Raw genomic sequence first — 22,340 nt, forward strand, 5'->3', positions numbered from 1 at the left:
GTTAGAAACCTGCGTGAGCGGTGGGACTTTGCTGTCTGTGACTCCCAGCAGATGTCTGGGTAGTTTAGGTCCCCCATGACTACCGCCTCTTTAGCTTTTATGGTCTCCAAGAGTTGCCTCAGGAGCCCCGAATCTCTTTCTTCCCCTTGATGTAGGGGTCTGTAGCAGACCCCTACCACCAAATCCCTTTCTCCTTGCCCCCCATGTATCCTAACCCACAATCCTTCTACTTCCTCATCCTTGGATTCTGTCTTGATGAGGGTTGATGTATATTGCTCATTGACATAGAGCATAAACCCTCCCCCTTTTTTCCCCACCCTGTCCTTTAGTACAATCTATAGCCCTCAATATGTACTGCCCAGTCTTGGGATGAATCCCACCAGGTTTCCGTTAACCCCACTAAGTCATAGGTGTTTTGTGCAAGCAGGAGCACTAGTTCATCCTGCTTGTTTCCCACGCTCCTAGCATTAGTATATAGGCACTTGAGCCCTGCGACTGGTGCCTTTGCTGCCCCCCCGCTCCGAGTCCCAAGGGGCCCTTTGTTTCATACCTTCTCGTTTCTTAGTTTCTTACCTGTGCCGTAGTGCTGGCCGCCCCATGGCTTTCAGGTTCCCAACGCTCTCTTTCTTCAGGCTGGGTTGTCCTTGTGGGTGCCACATGGTTTGGTGGTCCACAGCTTCCCCCGCCCTCATCTTCCCCTCCCCCCGGCGAGGGGGGAGGGGAAGCCCAACCAGGGCTTGCTTGGAGCCCAGGGCCACAATGCGCAGCCACAGGGCCCCAGCGGGGAGCAGAATGGGGTTGCGGGTGGCTCATCCAGGGGGCTGGGGTCAGTTCCCCACTGCTGTGCACACTCCCAGTGTTGCAGGGGGACACATACCCCCATATCTGTGCAGGGGGTGGAGGCAGGTGCAGGTTGCCCTCTGTGGGCTTGGGCTTCCTGCCCTGCTGCCCTCCTCTGGGACCTCCACAGCCCAGCAGGTGCGAAGTGGTGCTGCAGGGCAGAGCAGGGCTGCATGGGGAAGCTGCTTGCTGCTGCGAGCTCCGTGCTCCCCTAGCGAGGTGTCCTGTGCCCACGTGGCAGCAGTGAGGGGCACAGCCCTGCAGCTGTCACCCCTTCTGCTGCTGTGTCAGAAGGGGACAACTTGCCAGGGCAGTATAAACCTCGCAGCTGCAAGCAGCTTCCCCACTGTTCTCTGCAGCACTGGGTCACATCTGCTGGGCTGCACAGGTCCTGGAGAAGGACAGTAAGACAGGAAGCCCAACCCCGCACTCGCCCATAATGGCAGCGGACAGGCATCAGGGTTGGGGGGGAGCAAGGCTTTGCACTCCACTATAGCAGCTGCCGCTTCCTGTGGGTGGCAGCCAGGGCTCAGGCACTGCTGCGGGTGGTAGAGGGATGCGGACCCGGGTCCCTGGCCCTATAGCCCTGGCAGCTGCGGGGGGGATGTGGGTCGTGGGCAAGGGGTACCAGTAGAGCTGGGGGATGGGGGGAGTGAGGGGCATCAGCGGGGCTGGGGAGCTGTGGCTTGGGAGTGTGGGGCCTGGACCTGTATTCTGTGTACTAAGGGGGCAGGGAGAGGTCTGATTTTTCCATGATAAAAAAACCCAAATCAAATACCAAAATTTAGAGGTATTTAGAATTTTATTTTATTATAGTGAGTGAGGCACAGGTAGCCTTGCAAATTGCTTTAAAATTGTAAATATATTAAGAAAACAGTGTTCACACCTTACTCTATATATATATATATATATATATAGTGGCCTTTCATTTTAACTATGGATTTTGTGGGGGCGGTTATCAGAGAACTTGCAGTTTTCTATCGGGGAAAACCAGGATCCCTGCTAATGAGGCCTTGACTTGGTTGAGATATCTGGCCTCGGTAAAATGTAGACTGATTTTCTGGAGTGCTGAAAGAAATATTTTCAGGTCTGCCTGAAAGATGGGGAAATACTAGAGGGAAAAATTCTGGTAGATACGATCTCTTTAGATACCTTTAGAATACAAGAGTAACTTGTAAAACTTATTGGTCTGCAAGGTTTCTCCTCAGTGCTAAATAGAGACCTTGGCAGTGCACCCCACTTGTAATCATATGGTTGTCCTGGTAAACCAGGCATTGTTTGTTGGAAGGCTAGCTAGCACATGGCTGCTTCTTTCTGCAGTAGTCAGTGTCTGGAAATTCCTAGACATTGCTCACCTGGTAGACTTGGAACTGGCACCTGTGTTGGAAGTCAGGTGCTTCAGTACCAGTAACAGTTCCTCTGGCCTAGGGAAAGCAGCACTGAATGGGGGACCAGGAAGAGTTTGAATATCACCCCTCCCATTTACTGGTGTTAATTATTGCATACTTCACATTCTGTGTTCCTGAGCTGAACCTTACCTTAGGAATATCATTCCCCCCCCCCATTTTACAGATGGGTTGAGTGAGATGTTGCACAAAGGGGGAGATCAACAAAGGCATTTTTAGGTGCTGAAAGATGTAGATAGATTTTTGGAACCTCAGGGGTGGTAGGGAGGATATTCCCAGTAGACTTCATCTGCTTAATTTTATTGAAAGTCAATGGGGTATAGGTGCCTGGTCTGCCTCTATACCTTTATAAATGCTGTTTGGTGCTTATCTGTATTTTCATGTGCCTAAATGAGACTCTTGGCACAAAGTGGGTCAAATGGACTTTGAATTCAGATTGTTAGCCTTTACAGGCTTTGGGACAGAGCTTTGGGACAGAGACTTCATAGCTGTGTCATTTACAGTTCTAATAAGCTGTTGATGCCTAAATTATAGGAGGTTGGCCATACAATTTAACTTGAGCATGTCCTGGCTTTTCCTTGCCCAGACGTGCAACCTGTATGTTCTCTTTAAACGCGTTTTAACTGAATAATGATAAAAGGGATAAGAAGGAGCAGCTGCCAGTGGAAACTCCAAAAGGGAAGACTATCCCTTAACCTTTCTAGGAGCTCACTGCCTAAGAATGCAATTCTTAGGAATGGAAATGGGTTTTTCAGGTGTCCTTTCTCAAGTTGGGTCATTTTCAGAATGGCAAGGTCTACGTTAAGTTAGATGGAAAATGTTTATACTTGGTACATGTTTTGCCTTTTCTTTCTTGACAGTGAGGAATCCTTACACAGGCCATAAATACCTTTGTGGAGCACTACAGACTAGCATTGTTTTGTTGGAATGGGTTGAACCAATGCAGAAGTTTATGTTAATCAAGGTAAATGTTAATCAAGGTAAATGTTACAATAAGATGTCCACGAACAGGAATTCATTTCTCTTTAGAGGGTAACCTTTTAGCACAACTTTTGATTTATAGATGCTTTTATTTTTAAATAATTAGTAGGGAGGTACCAAATTCACGGCAGAAGTGGAGTGCACAGCAGCTCCTTTAATTTTGTATGTTCCCCCTTTCGCACCTCGCCCCTTGCCCCCCCTCCAACCTCCCGCTTCTGATTAACGGAGGACCCCTGTTGCTCCCTGCTAATCAGCAGGGAAGCTAAAACCACAGTTTTAAACATGGCACTGTTTTTGCCTCCCCGCCACTCAGCAGCAAACAGCAGGGCTGTCCAGGGCCTCTCAGCCAGTTAGTGGCAGGAGGCAAAAACGGTGGTATATTTAGAACTTCAGTTTTTGCCTCCCCACTGATCAGGAGTAAGCAGGGCCCCTCCACCAGTCAGCAGGGAGGGGAGGAGCATGGGGAAACCTGCAAGATTAAAGTAGCTACAGCGCACCCCACTTCTGCCATGAATTTGGTAGGTCCCTAATAATTAATTTAGTAGCAGATGTGAATGATTTGTTTTGTTCCTATATTTTTCTCCTAGCTACTGCTAACCTCATTTAGAAAAGGTACTGCTAACCTCATTTTTCCCTGCTCATATGCTCATTCCGAGATCCATTTGGTCTGTTTTCAAATGGTTCCATGAATGGGAGCACTTCATGTAAGTGTCATAGAGGTACCCGGTGAGAATATTCTACCGAATTCCCCAGGAGCCTTGGGGAAGTTGAGGGAAGAACCTAAATGGATAACTGAATTGCTGCCAAACTTGGAGGGATAATATGACCTACTTGCTATAGAATTTGTGACAGTTTAGGCACTTAAAAATCATATTTTGCCCTTCTGAAATCATCTAAATAGTTGCGGCCATTATGGTTAATGTACCTAAAAGGACAGCAGCCATAGTCTGGTCAGCTGGTTGTGTGACACCTCACCCAGTGATGTCACTCGCAAGTGGCAGTCTCCTGCAGGCAGCCATCAGAAGAAAGTTATATGAAAGTCAAGCTGTTGCAACAAAATTGACTTGAGGACCTCATTGTCTTCGTAAATCAGATTTTCTGCACCTGTCAATTCTGTTATACTTGAAAATAATTATGATGTTATATGAGTGTGCTAACTATTTAATTAAAAAATTACTCTATTCAACTTATAGTGCTGTTTTAATTGTCTAATAATGACACCTACTAAATTGTTTACTTTTTCACTTGTTTGACTTTCTCTAACAGTTTTTTTTGTTTCTTAATTTAGCACATCGATTTTCCTGTACCTTGTCCACTAAGATTGTTTGAAATGCTGGTAGTACCTGAACAGGAGTTCCCTTTAGTTTGTGTTGGCGTTGCTAGAGGGAGAGACTTCAACCAGGTGGTGAAGTTTGAGACTGTCAACCCAAATTCTACCTCTTCGTGGTTTACAGAAACAGGTTTGTACATTTTATGATTGAATTCCCAAATATTATTTGGTATTTTATTATTAGTACAGCGCTTGTGAGATATATAATTTCCTTTTGGGGGGTGATAGAGTGATCCTTTCATCGAGGTTACATTGGGTATTCTGTTTACAATGGACTCCTAGTTGTGCATGACTGACTTTCTCCTTTCAAACAAAAATTTTAGACTAAGAGAATTGTTTTGTACCATTTAAATAAACAGGCCAGAGTTATGGTTGCCTGGGCTGCCTTCAGTTAGTTTTTACTAGACTTCTGTTTGTTTCAATTTTCAACAGTGATGTTCTTTTACATAGAATTTTTAAATGAATTTATATAAAATTCCAGGCTGGTCACCACCTTTCAAGGCAGCTCATAAGAGAGTTTGGGCCAGCTGCAGGGAATCAGTAAGATAAAACATGTCTGCTAGCTTCCGGTTGCCGAGAGAGGGAAAATATTTTTCTCCTCTTTATTCAAGGAAACAAGGGCAGGTTAGCCTTGTACACAGCAGCAAAAAGCTAGGACTTCCTTTGACTGGCTTTGTATGTTTGGTAGGGATGTGAGTAGCACCAGTGGCAGAACCTTAAGAGGGAAGTTTGGTGGATAAAGCCTTTAAGGATTGTTTTGCAAGTCCCTTGAAAACCAATTGCAGCAGTGAGCCAGACTGTAGTCCTAATCTCAGTTGCAAAAACTGTGAAGTAGCTCAGTTTTAGGGCCTTAGTTGTTACTAGGAGCAGGGCAAAGTATGATATGGCACTTTCATTTTGTTCCATGGTGGAGCCAGAAGTGGTCCTATCTCAGTACTTATGCACAAACCTCACTGATACTGTTGTATGCATTAACAGTGTTGTAGCACTGTTCCCATCACAGAGATGTCTGCTAATTTTCTTGCTGCACACAAGAATATCTCAGACTGACAGGTACATAAATGAATATGATCAGTGGTAGAGCTGCCAAATATAGCTAATCAGTTATATATTATTGGTGTACATAGATTTTGTGGAACATTTTCAAATTTGCACTTGTCTATGTAGCTGCATGGCTTCCAGCAATCTCAGTGCTTCTCCTACTAAACTAAAAATGGGTTTTTAAAAAAATATTCTTTTGCCTTTTTTCTTTCCTCTTTCAGCATTATCTGCATTAGTTTTAGATCTTTCTAGATATAAAATTATTGTCGCTTTCTAATATGCTCCTTTTCTTAATATGGACAGTTTAACATTTCTCATACTTTTCTAACTTACTGCATCTATTCTAGTATTCTTGAGTCATTTTATGACCTTCTGATGTATGTTTCTGAGAGGCCTTATTTCCCTATTCTGTCAGAATTGCATTTAAAAAAATGCTGTTCAATCAGTCTTCCCCTGTCCTCTGCTGGCAGCATGTAGAGAGTGCAATAAAAAGCGGCAAAAGTGAGCTGTATGTGGGGCTTATAAATGGCTTCTGCCAAATAACTGTTTTTATACGTTTGGCATTTGTTTGGAAATGTTTGAAAATTATATGTTTGTTCCATTTGCATTGCATTCACAAATCAGAAAATGCATACGCCCTCTGGTGATTGGCAGGTTCAGTTATTGGCTCAGAAAATACATCTTTCTCCAGAAGCAATGCTGCCTTCTGGCATCTGAGTTAGGCTCCCCACATAGAGCTGCTTCTCTGTGTGCACTCTTATAACAAGGCAGTGGAACTTTTATGAAACGTAGCAAATCATATTTGCTCTGTGGAGGAAAAGTGAAGGAGAGGGGAAACTATTTTCTCCAATCCTTCTGGTCCCAACAGCTAAGTCACAAGGAGAAAGGGGGGTGTGTGTTACATTTTCTTCATCTCTCAAATGCTCTACTCTGTTATCTAAAGTGAGGTTGCTAATCTTTTCCAGCTATGGGCTGGAATGATCCTTCCTGGGTCAGAGTCAGGCAGGTCAGTCAGGCACCCTGCCACCACTCAGTGGCATGGGGAGAATACCTGCAGAAGGTGCCCCCCATCATGGCATACTGCTGAAGTCCCAGATCTGCAGGCTGGACCCAAAGTTTCAGTGGGCCAGATCCATCCTGCAGGCTGTAGGTTACCAGCTGCTGCTCCAAAATAGAGCATTCACTGTCTGATGAGCACTACGATCAGAGCAGAGCCTCAGTCGGGGTGGAAAAGAACTACCAGGACCTTGCACAGCTGGAAGGCTGAGAGTGCAGTTCATCATTCCAAAAAAACAAGTGAAGAACTGCCTCTGTCTTTTCTCCCTTAATAGTTAGCAAAGGCTAAAATTAAGTTTTCATCCTTTTTCTAGGCTGAGAACTAGGGCAATACTGGTTTGTCATAAAAGCTTGAGCAGAGTAAAGATAGCAGACATTGCAAGCCCAGATTTCTACCACTTAAGTGTAGACCAGTGGTTTTCAATCTTTTTAGACTTAAGGCTCCCTTGGAAAATGCCACCTGTTAACTATCACTTTGTTTTGAGTACAGAAAAATAATAGAGCAGTTCTCCCATTACAAAGAATACAGAAAGACCACAGCAGGTCAAAAATGTTTTTAACGATATGGATTCCTATTTCAAATCTCAGGGTTTATCTTGTCAAGCATGTGTAAGTGTTTGTACACTTAACAGTTCTAATATTGCTTGGCACCTTGTGGCACCCATAAAAGGATCTCATGGCACCTTGCTTGAGAATCACTGGTTTAGACACTAGATTTAGTTTGTTCTTAGGATTTCAATACAAATCTGAACCTGAAACTTGAAATTGGAATGGTGCCTCAGTGAGTCAGTTTCTACTGTGCCTCCATCTGTGGAGTTTTCTCCTTACCCTAAGCGGGATCAAGGATTTAATTATCTTTAATTTGGGGGATTTGCAACTATCTCAGTATTTTATGGGATTACTAATTTCTCATCTCTAATAGAGTTTATTTAGGTTTTCTTTTTCTTTATGAAAGGTTTCTAGAATTTCTGTAGTATCTGACAGATTAAAAAGAGTTGCTTTGTGTTATGTTGATAAAGTAAATTATCTTCTCTTTTGAGTTGGCAAGTCCACTGATCCAAACTTGTTGGTCAGATCTCCCCATTTGCTGTGATGGAGGCAGCTGCATCTGTAGCACAGAAGGAAAGTTACCCTTGCTGCCTTACTCAAGTAATCTAGAGCAGCATTTTACAAGAGGGTGTACATGTATTGGTAATAAAACCTGCAGATGCAGACTCTGAAAATGGCATCAAGGGCTGAAAACTAATACCATAGTCCCTAGTATGATTTAGAAACAAGGGTAGAAGAATAATAAAACAGGATCTAATTTGGAAAAATAAAACCAATGTGTGTCTGTGGAAAATAGTCTAAAAGCAGAAGTTCCTGAACTTTTTCTTATTGTGTATCCCCATCCAGACTTACCAACTGCCTGCATACTCCTACCAGCATATGTTTTATATTTTAACCCCTTAAATTCCAATTATTATTATAATGAAAATTAAATCTGCCATAATACAATTTCTCCTGCATACCCTCCATAGATGTCTTGCGTGACCCCCAGGAGTATGAGTACCACAGGTTTGGGATCCCCTGGTCTAAAATGTTCACATTATGCAAAGCAGCAACACTAAAAGAGACCAAGTGATAGTGGACAGCACCTAAAGCATGAATTTGTTCTGTGATATGGCTGCAAAAAAGGCTGGAATAAGTCCATACTTTAATGTTACAGTTTCAGTTACCTCTGTCACAGTCAACAAGTTGGATAAGAGGGGGAATGCCTTTCTAAGAGAAGAGAAATTTCACTGGTAAGGCAAACATTTTTTGTAGTTCAAATACAGTAAGTGAAGTTGTTCTGCACTCCAGAATTTCCCAGTAGACTTGCTAGTAATTTATTATATATAAATTAACTTTGTCATTTTTGTTATAGACACTACAGAAACAAGTGTTGTACATGTAACACAGCTGGAGAGAGATACCATTTTGGTGTGTTTGGACTGTAAGTTTTGGTTATGAACCAAATATGTACATTCAAATTAAATCACTTGTTTTAGTTTTAAGTATTGAGTGATGCATTTTGTTTGTTTTCCAGGTTGTATAAAAATAGTAAATCTGCAAGGCAGATTAAAATCTAGCCGAAAACTGTCATCAGAGCTCACATTTGATTTCCAGATTGAATCAATAGGTAAGTCAGGTTTAGGTCATAATATTCAATCCTTATACTTAATTTTGCAGTGTAAAATTAAAAATGCTAATTCTAAGCACTTTCACTTGAAATATATCGGTTCACATTTCTTTTAATGGTAATTGGTATGCCTGTGATATTCTGATTCTCTTGCACATTAAGGATCAATGCAGAAGAGTAACTCACAATGCTGTCTGATTAGGTTAACAGGATATATAGGTGACAGCCTCCAAAGAAAAGTCTGTGCTCCCACTGCTCCTTTGAATTACTTCTGTTGCTAATTTTTTCTTTTTCTTTAGGCATAAAGTTAATTTGTTTAGGTCAGTTTCAAGAATGCAAATACAGACATTGTGAACTAACTTCCATTTAAAGTCTTTCTTTTCTGACTACATTTCTATACCCTTTACTAAATGAATGCATGCCATTCTCATGATGTATGACCCTCTCACTGTGCTTCCTGGCTCTTGCATTGGGAGGCATTGTGACCTAGTAGATGAAACACTGGACAAGGACCTGAGTTCCTTGCCTGGCTCTGTTATTGGCCTGCTTAGTAATCTTGGGGGAGTCAGTTCAGCTGTCTCTGTGCCCAAGTTTTCCCTCCATAAAATGAAGGATAAATTATGCTTATGTGCTCTTCAAGCACTTTGCAATCTGTGGATGAAAAGTATTACTTTTTTTACTTGCATACCACATGTACCTTTTCCCAAAAAATCAGCCCTCCAAAATGGAGGTGCTTGTCTTAAGTGGAGAAGATGATTTTCTTCACCAGAATAATGGTTCCCTGCAATGGCTGCTGTGGGCATTGCTTCTTTCCCAGCCTAGGAGCAAGGGGCCAAGTGGATACAGGGTCATCTGTGTCACAGTTTTAATCCTGTTCTGGCCACTGAGCAGTAGAACTGTAGTTCAGAAGCTGCAGTTTCTTTCTGAGTGACACTGAGGAGTGGGCTCTGCACCTCCTGACGAGCCAACTTTCAACCATGTTTAGCACAGTTAAGTTTCTGGAAAAAAAACTTTTTTTCTTCCTTCTTTCCCAGAACAGGATGCATGTATTTGGGGTGTATATAAGTAAATATGGTATGTGTTGTTGAGGTTTAGCTATCAGTACGTCTATGACACTTTTTGCAATTTCTTCACTGCTCTGCATTGTCGTCTTCCCTTTCTATTACCAAATGATACTTAGAAAATCACTGGACCTTTTTTTCCTTACTTTCTACAAAAAATTGTTCTGGCAATACACGTGAAATGGAAGTTGTCTAGGAGTTTTTAGTAACATTTCTTATAATGCCAAATCTGTTACAAAAAAACATGTAGTGTTAGCCTGTCTTGTTGCATGTGTATGATGTTGCAGGCAGTAATGTTACTATAAGTCTTTGTCATGCTTACAATCACCAGTAAGAGGTATTGTGAGAGAGTTAATCAAGGGGAGTTGCAAAATTTTGCTCCATGGCTTCCCCTGAAAGTTTAGAATTCTACTCTTAAAATGGTTGCACTTATTCTGCATGCTGTTATTCTTGGGGAATGAAAACATACTTCAGGCTGTAAAGTTATCCTTCAGTCTTATGAAAACGAATTCTAAATACTTAACATAGCTGTAACATAATAGGTTTGTGTAAATCTCTCTCAGAAAAGCTAGATCATAATTTAATCATTAGATAAGTGCATATTTGATTTTATTTAAAAGGTAGTTTTGGGATTGATGATGTAACTCCCTCTTGCAAGATAAAGTCAGAGTAATGTATGGAAACAAGGTGAAGGGAGAGAATTTTCAGCTGAATATTTTTCAGCACTGTTCGAGTTAGGGAGAAAGTTGTATTCATTTCTTTTGTAATGTTTCAGTGCCTATATAGCTAGAATTGTATATTTTCTTAAAACCTGAATTCTTAAAGTTTCTGAGAAAAATTAAATCTTACAAATAATATAAAAGGTTTATTATTAATTGGTGATGTTTATGAAGACTTTCCATAATTAAAAGCATAAAGATAGTGGAGATGTTATGCTTAAATAGCCACTTAAGTTTCCCTTACATTTCAGTTGCACATTGCACACATTGGTCTTGTTACACATTGCATTTTTGAGCTGCTCAAATGTTGATCAGTGTTAGTGCTAGCTTGAGTTTGGAGCAGATGCACTTTAAAGCTAAAAACCTTCTCCAACTGTTCCCATTTGCACAGCTGTGACTTGCCACTAGAGAGTTAGCAAGTAGGGCCCGGACTAGGAACTATAGCTGTGAGTTGCCACTAGCGAACTGATGGGCCAGGACAGGCTTCTATCCCTGGTTTAGGTGGAAGTTTGGTGTTTGGGGGGCAGGAACATGAAGCTGGGAAATGAAATGGGAGGTGGAAAGGAAATGGCAATGAGGAATGACTGGTGAAATGAAGGAAGTTAGCCACTGAAATAAGATAAAAAGAAGTTAAAAAATGTTTTTTAAAGAAATCAAGAGAAAGTAAATTAAAGAAGACCTCATGCTTTAATAGATTGGGATTGGGGTGTGTGGGGTGCTGGTCATGCTTCCCAGGATGGCTGGGAGCAATGAGAGAAGGTGTCTTTGGGGGAGCTACTGCCCCTGCCCCGGGAGGGAAACCACAGCCCTCGGGGACCCAATCAAGCCCACTATCTTTTTCCTCCACATTCCCAGATGCATCCATATCCTGCAGCCTGGCTAGCTGGCTTGTGCTCTGCAGGCTGCTTGCATGTGGTTGCTCGCATGGGGGTGGGAAGGTCATACCCCCAAGAGCAGGGAGTTGGCTTGTTGCCAGAACTGCCCCCTGGCCAGTAGAGTTCAAGGGGTGGAGAGTTTGTCCACACAAAACAGGAAGGCAGGGGTGTGGACTGCATTCTGGGATTCTGGAGGACTGCAATTTGGGTGGCTCGTCTGTGGGGAGTGGTCAGAATTAATGGAACACAAGCTGGGTGGTACCAATCAGAAATAGACCTGCCCTGGAGCAGTGTAATTTTAACCTGCTTAAGTGTGCTTACAAGTAGTTTCAGGTATTCATGTGTGGACAACCTAGGGATTAAGAGCTCCAGACGTTGCCTAAAATTAATGTGCGACAAGGACCTTGATATTTAGCTTTCTCCTTCCCTCAGTAGAAGTACTATGCTGCTGGTGTGCAATGGCTTTTGAGTTTCCTTTGTAGAGGCAGCTTTACTTCAGCAGTAGTTACAGTACTCTATGTAGCTCTATACATTTCTGACCAGCTTGGGGTGGGTTAAGTGATTCCGTTGAAACGTTTTGAGGTCTTCTTTAAGAGAACTGAGTTAATTATAAAATGTGTACAGGAGACAAAATTTCCAGAAGATGAGGAATATATTTTTGCCTTGAAAGAATAAATTTGGGTGTGTATTAAAATTCATTCAAGTACTCTTTTCCTTTCAGTCTGTCTACAAGACAGTGTGTTAGCTTTCTGGAAACATGGCATGCAAGGAAGGAGTTTTAGGTCAAATGAGGTAAGCAAGAAATGCACTTGCTACTGTCCGTTGCCCCTTACTCCAGTTATAATGAAAGTAAATTGCAACAGGCGTAGGAGTACAATGAATACTGTTTCTTTGATTTATAAAAAGTTTATGTAGCACTGTTAATGCTAAGAAACTGAAAATTCATTGCTGTTTTAAGCGTTTGTTTCATCAACAAAAAGAATTAGATTTGCATTCTCAAGATATAATGTTAAACTGATACAATTGATGTTTTTTTCTGTTCCAAGGATCTGAAGGCCACATTGGAAAATGGGAAGCATTTAGCCAAAGTCATCTGAATATCTATTTTTAAAGACCAATTTCAATAGCCCTGGTCAGTTACTCTTTGATGCCAGTTTTTGGGATTTCTCAGCAAGAGAGTGCTTGTGCATTTGACCATAGCAAATTCAGACTCATATCAAATAATTCATACATCTTTGTCTCAGTTGAGGAATTGAGCAAGCTATTTTAAAATAGAATTAGTCATGTTCATGTACTCATGATGCATCAAACTTGCATGAAGTGTCTTCCACTTCATTACACTGCTGCGTTATTTCACATGGAATTTGCAGCAAACATCAGTGTCAGAGAAGTACGGCCAGAAGGGACCTTTAGAGGTCATCTACTCCAACCCCCTGCCAGAGGCAGGATCACCCCTATTCAAGCCATCCTATACAGATCTATTATCTAACCTCCTAGCAAAACTAGAGTCAACCCAGATACAACACAAGACATGACACCCTACTCTATCACGGGTAAAGCAGGGGGACCATAGCAGCCAATGTTCTGCTGCTGCAAAGGTGGTTAAAATATGCTTGAGATCTCCCAGGAAGAGGGCCATGCCCCCTGCTACAGAGGAAGGCAAACCCCCTCCCACAGTTCAAACCAATCTGACCATGGGGTAAAATTTCTTCCTAACCCTAAATATGATGGCCTGACCCTGATTAGACGGGAACATCCTCTACCCAGCAACCTCTGGGTTGATGTCCCAGCAAGAGCATTGGCATACCTGAGTTGAAATCTGCAGCCAACATCAAATGTCTCAGGAAAATGTAGTGTCAGGAGGGGGAAAAATTCCCTCTCATCCTCACGTGACAACCAGCAAAGCTTAGAAGAATGAAAAAAAATGCCCATAGTAGAATATAGTAGGCATAGTTATGTCTAGATTATCCCTGATGAATTCCTGTCCAGTCTCCACCTGAACACTTCCAGTGATGGAGAGTCCACAACTTCCCTAGGCAGTCTGTTCCACTGCCTCACTGTTGTGACAGTGAAGAAGTTTTTCCTGCTATCCAATTTAAACCTACTGAGCTGCAACTTCAAGCCATTGGTCCTACTCTCTGCAACAAGAGAGAAAAAATGGTTTCCCTTTCTATGGCAGGCCTTCAGGTATTTGAAAAGTGCTACCATGTCCCCACTTAAGCACCTTTTCCACAAGCTGAACCTGCCTGTCTCCTTCATCTTCTACTCATACAACATGCCTTCCAAGCCCTTCATCATTTGTCACCCATCTCTGGACCCCCTCTAACTTCTCCACATCCTTTTTAAAATGCAGAGCCCAGAATTGCACTCAGTACTCCAGATGAGGCCTAACAAGTGCCGAGTAGAGGCACTATCACCTCATGTGGTCTTTTACCTAATGGTTCTATTGATGCATCCCAAAACCACATTCACCTCTTGTGCAGCTACATCACACTTAGGTACTTACTGGCTAAATGACTGATCTTAATACTATTGAATACAGAACTTAACCACAAAAAATCCACACATTCATGACCTTCAGGAGATATAACAATGTATGTCTAGGGTTTGTTGATTATTCCTAACACTGATCTAATTGATAAAAACAGCAGCCCATCTTCTTGCGTATGAACATTTTGGGTTGCTTGAGCTGACCTTCAGATTCCAGTATGGCATTGGCTTTAGGGGCTTGAAAAATCACCTCTGGAGCAGTAAAACCGATCCAAAAGGGGAGACATGTAAGTTCGGGAGGCAACTTCTACAGGAGCTGGGTCCAGGTTGTATAAAACTGACTCCATAGAAATGGCTTTCAGAAAAAGAACCAAATGCAGAGCTTACTGCTTTATATTAGATTTTTCTCACTACGTCTTACCTGCGAGAAAGCTGACCCCCCTAGAGCAGTGATGCTCAACTTTTTTGCTTGGTGGATTAGACTGCCAGTGCCTAGTCTATCTGCAGGCCAGATCCAGCCAGTGTTCTTGTTCTGGCACCTGGGTGGGCACAGTGGGTTCCATCTGGTCACATGAAGGGGCACAGGGGGCAGGACATCCCCAGTGCAGCCCCACAGGGGAAAGAAGCTTGACCCAGCCCCGTGGAGAGGGAAGGGGATGTGACTCAGCCCTGGGGAGGAGAGGGCTTGGCCAGGTCCCAACCCCGCCCTGCAGGGAAGGAAGGGGGCATGGCTTGGCCTCAATCCGGTCCCATGGGGGGAGGGCTATGGCCAAGCCCTGAAGAGGAGTGGTGCGAGGCCTGGCCTAGCCCTGATCCACAAGTGGGGGGTGGTGTGGTACAGCCCCAGGGGGGAAGAGGTCACAGCCTGGCCTGACTTGGCCCCAGCCAGTTGCAAGAAGCTTGGGATTTGGGAATTTGGCAGACTGTTAATGACCACTGCTCCCCTGTCACCAAATTTCCTGATCCACGGGGAGCCCTGCAGGCCAGATCCAGTGGCTGAGCACCCCTGCGAAGCTTTCAAACGTCCCACTCTTAACAAACCAGAAAGATAAGAAGAAGGATGAGCTGTTTCTCTTCCCAAAAACTTGGAAAATGATCTCAGACTACAGTAGGGCTGTGCGAAATTTTGGCAGCCTTTTCATTTTGGATGTGTTTTGGGCTATTTGGGCACTCAAAACACCAAATCCGAATCAAAATGGAAGGCTCCAAAACAGCTCTGAAATGAATCGGAAGGCTCCAAAACATTTCAGAAATGTTTTTGAGAATTTCTGAGTTTTGGAGCTGTGTTTGCAAGGAAACAAAAACTAAGTGGGGGGGAGAACTGCTCTGATATTGACATCTAGCTCCTGGTTCAATCCCCAAGCTCTCTGATCATTTCCCCAGCTTCTCTTGGGGGGTGCAGGCCCCCGATCTGTGTGTGGGGTTTCAGCAGGCTCCTGCTGCAGGCTGCAGCACTGCAGTCTTCCTGGCACTCAGTGCAGGCTGCGCCAAGCGGCTGCCGCTGGCCCCAGCCTGCAGCAGCAGTCTGCTGAAACCCCACGCACAGATCCAGGGGCCCGCGCCTCCTGGGAGGGCTGCAGAGCTGTGCCAGACTCCTCCCAAGGGATGCAGCCCACGGATCTGCATGCAGGATGACAGCATGCTGCTGCTGCCAGCAAGTGATACTAGTTTTGCTTTGAACATTTTGAAGCGGTTTCCCAAAAATCCCTGCATCCATCTCCTTGAAACTTGGGAGGCTTCATGCCTTCAGAATGGGCTACCATCCCTGCAATTTTAATCGGAATCAGGAAAGAAATGACTAAGTTATAGGCATTTTAGTGATTCCCCATTATAGCCTACGGCCGAACCACCAAAACAGCGCCAAAACTCCGAAACGGATTTGGCCGAGTTGAAACAGGACAGCGATCTGAAACACCAAAACGAATCACTGTCTCTCTGAAATGCCAAATCTGAAACAAAACAGCCATTTCACACAGCCCTAGACTGCAGGGATAAGGGCCAGCTAAATGTGTGTGTAAATCATGTCAGTAGGCTGAATAATAATCGGTGGTAAAATTTGGAATATATTTTGAATTTTCAGCTGAGTGCATTCACTGATGCCAGCACTTGGTGTTCACCTAAATAAAAGCTTATTACTATATTACAGTTTCTCTGAAAGAAACAAAACAGTGTTTTAAATTTGTTAAAGCACTGAAGACTTGGAAGCAAATGTATTAAAAAGTTAAATCATCTGTCCACCATAATCATATATTTGAAATATTTAATTGTACTTTTATAATTCATTTGTTAGAATATCAGTGTGCTTATGTTTAATAGTACTTTTGCTTTATTTTTTTCCATTTTTTCTTTCTGTGGTCTCTGCTGCTCCTCTTGGTTGTGTTACTGTTGATTGCAGCAAAGTGAACTTTATCCAGAGTTTGCTGAAATCAATACAAGACCTACATTGACCTCAGTGGGCTTTCAACAAGGCCCTTTTATCCGTGGCTCTGGTCCCTCCAGTGTACCTGACTATCCATAACAAGCTCTAGACTCTAAAAAAACATGCTTGGTATTATGACTACTAGCTAAGAAGATTGTCCACTTTTAAAGCAGTCTCCACGGCAACTGCCGTAGTTGCTTAAAATAGGATTTTGCATAATACAGCAGGATGTTGTAGAAAACTCACTTTACTCATTTAAAAATTACAGTATTAAAATGTCCTCATTTAACCTAATCTGCAATTTCCATTGATCATTCATTCCTTTTCTAGATGCATTACATTCTGGGAGGTTAATTAAAAATAGTTTTACAAGCTACATGAATTTTTTTGTATATTTTTCATTAAATAGATCACACAGGAAATTTCTGACAACACAAGGATATTCAGGCTACTTGGATCTGACAGGTAAGAAGAATACCCACCATGGTCTATTAAAGTAAAAGAGTACACCGTTGTCTCTTCCTCTTGATTCTTAAGAGCACTTTCTCAACAAGTTCTTCACCCCCTTCATAAGCTTCTTTTTTTTTTTTGTAAAGGAAGAATAAAAATATAATTTGTGCATTAGCAGGCAGTTACAGGTTCATATTCACCAGCAGGCGTGCCTCCAAAACTCTTTTCCTTTTGGGTTGTAACGTTTTTAAACCAGGCATATTTGCTTTCAGCTGTTACACTCTTAGATGACTGGGAATTGCATCTTTAATCAGAAGTGCTAAAATTTATAATATTGACACTTTTCAAAGAGGGGATTATCCTGCTATGTTTTCAGCATCCACAGCACTGCCCAGGAGGAGTTTGAGCCCCAGAGGCAGTCGGAATCTTCCAGGTCTCCCAGCAATAACTGCAGAGTTCAGGCGTGTCCCAGGGATCCTCAGCCTCTTAATTTTCTTTGTTTTAGACTTCTGCAATTTTCTAGAGCCTGTGAAAGGAGCATATTTTGTATTTTAAGGAATATATGTTGAAAGCTGCATCCATCCCACTGAGACCTCTAGCTTGATCTTCTCCTCCTAGCTGCTCAGGGGGGAACACTTTAAGGGGAGGGCTGAATATGCTCTGAGCCAGTACTTCTTAACCTTTATAGACTCAAAGCGCCCCTCCTTGGATTTGAGGCACTCCTCCATAATTTTTGTGAAATGGGTGGCACCCAATTTCAAAAGCTAATTTATGTATTACAGTGGGCTAAGTAGTGGGTGTGGGAAATTATTCAGGAAGGGACAAGACTGACCCTGTCTTTATCTGTTATCTCCTCACACATCTTGGTATCCTTCAAAGGATCTGACAGCACCCCAGGGTGCCCGGTACTGTGGTTGAGAATCAGTGCTCTGAGCAATATCCAACGCATGGCTTGGTGGTTTGAGACTTTGCTGGGAAATGGGAGATGCATGCTGTAGCCCTCTCTAGGTGATGGAGGCCTAGAACCTGAATCTCTCAGTGCACTAACCACCACTATTATTACGCTGTTGGGCTAAAAGGCAGGATGGTAGTTGTCGTCCTCCTCCTGCGTCAAACACTCATCATTTGTGTTTTGTCTGTGACTAAAGGCTCAGGGCTTACCTGGCCTTATACACATTCCCAGGCAATTTTCTTCTGCCCAAGAACTGTCATGTCTATAGTGCAGCCATATGAGCATGCTCAAAAGGGAAGCACAAAGCTACCATAGCTATGCAAGTGCAAGGAGACTCCACTCTTGCTGTAAGTGCCAAGTGTTGTGTTTCTGTGGCTATATAAGTGCTGCTTAAATGTGTAAAGATGAAACAGGATTTAGTCCTTATTGTCAGTTGATAGAACAACATTGGGATTCAGTCAAGGTGTTTGGAATAGTCTGTAGACCCTTCTGCAGGTGTAGCTTTGCTGGCTACATGAAGGTCATATTTTTTTTTTAAATTATCTTCATAAGTGTAATGGCTAGAAAAATGTTGAAATTTAAACAGATAATGAAGTACTGTTCTCTCAGGGTGAATTCTGGAACAAATGGATGCTGCAGTACAACATCCTGTCAGTAATTACATTCCTTCATTTCATTCAGATGTGGCTTCTAGTGTCATTTCTTGCCCATAAGTAACACCCCAGTCTGAATTATTCCACTGCCATCCCCCAGCTTGGAATCTGCACTTGTTTTCAAGACTCTACACAGTCTGTTCCCAACATATGTCTCTAACATCGTCTCTTAACATCCCTCCACACCCCCACCCCATCATTACCAATGATGCCAGCCTCTTGGCCCCATTTGTCTTTCTTCCTTCTCTGTTTCTGTATACCTAATGGTTCTTGAATCTTACTTAGCAAGCCACTATCTATCTATTCCTCATTCAAATCTTTTGCAAATATTCTTTGTTGCTGATTCCCACATGTAGTAATTTTTTTTAAAGATGCATATGACAACAAGCTTTAAAAGGTAGCTTTGATGTGGCACATCAGTAGCAATACATATTACCATACAGTTGGTGCATGTGGTGCTAGGAGAAGCCAAGGGGTCTGAAGGCCCAGCCAGGGGCTGTATTGGCAATAAGTAGAACATCTGTAACAATGCCATCTATGAAGCATGGTGTAGGGGAGGTACAGAGCCATGTGAATGGCCCACAAGGCCACGGCCACAATTAAGGTGGTCCATATAATAAGACCAGAGTAGCCTCTCGCACTATATATATTTATTAACATCAAGGCATGGTGGGCAAGAGTGGGGTGTACTGCTCTTAGAATGGGGTATTCAAAAATGTTTTTGGGTGCCCTGTTACAGTAGGCATCCATAAAAAAACTAGAATACCATTCTTTTAATGCCTTGTTGTCAGGGTCTCTTCTGGATCACAAATCAGTCTGGGCCTGCTCCAGCATGTAAAGTGTGGATACCAGACTTAAATGCATGGTAATACCATTAATGTTTTTACTAGTGCCATATTCAGAGGCAGCATCAGCTTCCCTGCTCATAATGCATGTTATCATGTGTACATTCAGGCATAGTATCTTCTCTTTTTACACAGCAATGGGTACCAGGGATTCCTATGACTTGGTTGCCATCAGTAACCCCAAGTCCTCTCCAGGAAATGGTCTCCTGTTCTAAATGGTCTCCTGTTCTGTATGTAAGGTGTAGCAAGTTCCTTGACCTTTGTATGTATCCATATTAAAATGGGTTTGCAAATTGCCCCTCCAGCCCCTCCCAACTAATATATTGAGCAACAATTTATTGGATCCACTGATGAGTGATTTGACATCTTTTTTTCAGCTGATGATAGGTTGGTGGCCTAATACTCAAGAAGCTTCTCTGACAGTCTGGTCAGTTCTGTCTGTCTTGCTCTCTGTCCCCATTCTGTTCCTGCACCATGTTAAGTAGGCACATTGTATGGAAGTTAAGTGATTTACAAATAATTGATGTATTCCTCCATAGAGGAAGTGGTTCTTGGGAAGTAAATAGCATGGAAAATTGGAGAAGCCATAGAGGAGAGTGCAGTAGTTCAGGCAATAGGGGATGAACCATGAATAAACCCTATAGCAGAAGTGAAGTAGAATGATTGGCGAGGGACAGATTTACAGATGAGCCCTATGAGAAAGGAAGGAAACTTTGCACTCAACAATGAATCTCAATTACAGTTGGGGCATTTCACAATGTATTTTTGTGTTCATTTATTTAACCTCTTTATTTTTAGGGTTGTGGTATTGGAAAGTAGGCCAACGGATAATCCAACAGCCAACAGCAATTTATACATCCTGGCAGGTCATGAAAACAGTTACTGAGAATCAGGCATGGCAGATGACTGTGAGAAGAAAACACTACTACTGCAACCATAATGGAGGACTTAAATTGCACATGAGCTGCAGTTACTTTGTAATTTATTGTGGCATGAGAGAAAGGTGACAATTTTATTGAAGTAGTATGGACACACTTAGCATATTATACCACAGAAGTGCTTGATTCACTGTTATGTAATCTTTGTACATATGCAGTATTTTTCAGTGAAACATTGATGAAGACCTACACTGACTTTATGTAGATAATGGTCCTTCTCTTATGTACAAGTGTCTTACCTGTACAGATGTAAAGGCTGCTGAGGCTGCAAAAATACAGTTGGGGTACTATTTTAAGGACTTCTTGTGTGGTTATTATAAAATGGGATGCTAGCGATGAACATAATGCGTTTAATAACACTATTGTATTTTATTATATGTAATTTACTAATACAAATAAATCTTAAGTTTCAGACATTGTAACCAAGGCTGTAAATGGATTACAATCTTGTTTTTCATTTTTATGCAAGTACACTGGTCTTCATGTTTGCACAAAGTATTGATCTGTGATGTATTTAGTCACAAAGGTAAGCTGTGACTTTGTGGATATGACTTGGGCTTCTAAGTACCTTTTTTAGTTTATGTGGGTAGTTTTCTTTGTGAAACAAACCAATTAAGCACCTGTATTTTTCTATTTAAGTACTTCTCTGTGCTTGAAAACAATACCTTCTGGAATGGGTATGAATCCCAGAATAGTGGTACCTTGCTGTAACACTTCAATAGTTGTATGAATGATTAGTATATACAGTGATAAAATTAGCATTCTTCAGAGACTTCAGTAAACATTTTCATAGCATGATGAAGAACTGTAACATTCCACATTGTGGAAATGGTTTGAAGATCTTGTTACATGTTGACTTTTTTTGGCCTTATAACCATTTTCACACTTTCCTTGATTTTAGGACGTTAACACATGGCCAAAATAATTTAGTTACTACCTCATACAAACAATATAACCGTTGCTACACATCACAGGAACTTAGTTTTGATCAAAATTATTTTTGATTGATATTTTCCAATGGAGTATGTAATTGCCAAGTTTTAGCAAAATGCACATATTTGGCTCTTTTTTGTATATGTTCTTTATATTTTATTGTGATAATACACACTAAGAACAAAACTAAAGTGGTTTATGGTCTGCATTATTGTTGTGATTGGTAATGCTTTTGAGTGTGTTCCCTAGTGTATATAATGTAAAATAAACATTTTTTAACATGTTGTTGTACAAGTAGATTACCACTTGCACTAATTTCCACATGAGACTACATTTTGCCTGTGGAAAATATCCAGTTTTGAGTTCTGCCATTAAATGTTTATGGACCAAGTTTATACTATGGGCAGCATGCTGCATGTATAAAAGATCAGGCTGCCAGGAATGCAGATTTCTTAGATTTAACATCTGTATTTGGGGGATGATTTACAAACAAGCCTATATGATTTAATTATAGACTCAGTTCATTAACTATGAAGGGTGGGGGTCCAACTGGATATGTTTGTGCAAGGATCAGTGTATTAGTTTGAAACGCTCTTAAAATCGCAGGTGTATCACGGAGGATAAATTACTCTCATTTCAGCACATCCCTAACAACCTGTGTAAAGGCAGATTTGAAGACTGAGAGATGAACCTGATGGGATGTTGAGGGGCACTGAACAAGGTTCAGGGACTGGGGGAGAGTCAGAAGGTATATGGGAGCAGAGCTTATCTGGGAGAAAAGGGTTGAAGGGGGTGGGGATTGGGCAGCTGCAGTACCAACTGCTCCCACTGAATCAAAAAATTGAATCCAAACACCTTGGTGAATCTGGGAGCATGGTCAGCACTATTTATATGCACGTGCTGGGGTTTTGCAGGGGGCATTTGATAAAAAGGGAGATTTGAAAACACTATGTAATTGTCTTGTCTTGTCTTTAGAAACATATGGTTTGGTCTGGTGATAAGGAGTTCCTATCACTACTTGAGGATCATTGACTGGGGTAGTAGCCATGAAGATGAGGCAGTAAAGAACAGCATTACAAGTTTTATTTCAGCTGAAGCAAATACTCTTCCTGATTAAATTTTTGGGTGCTAATTCAAGATTCTTCCTGGCAGGGAGAGCATAGACAAATTTTACCCAATACAGCTTGTGT

General features: G+C 42.1%; 1 protein-coding gene across 5 annotated transcripts in view; it reads left to right on the plus strand.

Moving 5' to 3' along the window:
* MAP4K3 (mitogen-activated protein kinase kinase kinase kinase 3) overlaps nucleotides 1–21,423 on the plus strand; it is a 138,733-nt gene extending 117,310 nt beyond the window's left edge. For all 5 annotated transcript variants that reach the window (XM_025205673.1, XM_025205674.1, XM_006024921.3 and 2 more), the window contains 7 exons: nucleotides 3,107–3,210; nucleotides 4,516–4,687; nucleotides 8,561–8,629; nucleotides 8,723–8,815; nucleotides 12,192–12,262; nucleotides 16,789–16,844; nucleotides 20,078–21,423. In XM_025205673.1, the coding sequence (XP_025061458.1) occupies nucleotides 3,107–3,210; nucleotides 4,516–4,687; nucleotides 8,561–8,629; nucleotides 8,723–8,815; nucleotides 12,192–12,262; nucleotides 16,789–16,844; nucleotides 20,078–20,165 (653 nt within the window). In that variant the 3' untranslated portion in view covers nucleotides 20,166–21,423. The remainder of the gene's footprint in view (nucleotides 1–3,106; nucleotides 3,211–4,515; nucleotides 4,688–8,560; nucleotides 8,630–8,722; nucleotides 8,816–12,191; nucleotides 12,263–16,788; nucleotides 16,845–20,077) is intronic.
* Nucleotides 21,424–22,340: the final 917 nt, after the last annotated feature.

This window comes from Alligator sinensis, unplaced genomic scaffold (assembly GCF_000455745.1).
Source record: "Alligator sinensis unplaced genomic scaffold, ASM45574v1 scaffold794_1, whole genome shotgun sequence".
Taxonomy (NCBI): domain Eukaryota; kingdom Metazoa; phylum Chordata; order Crocodylia; family Alligatoridae; genus Alligator; species Alligator sinensis.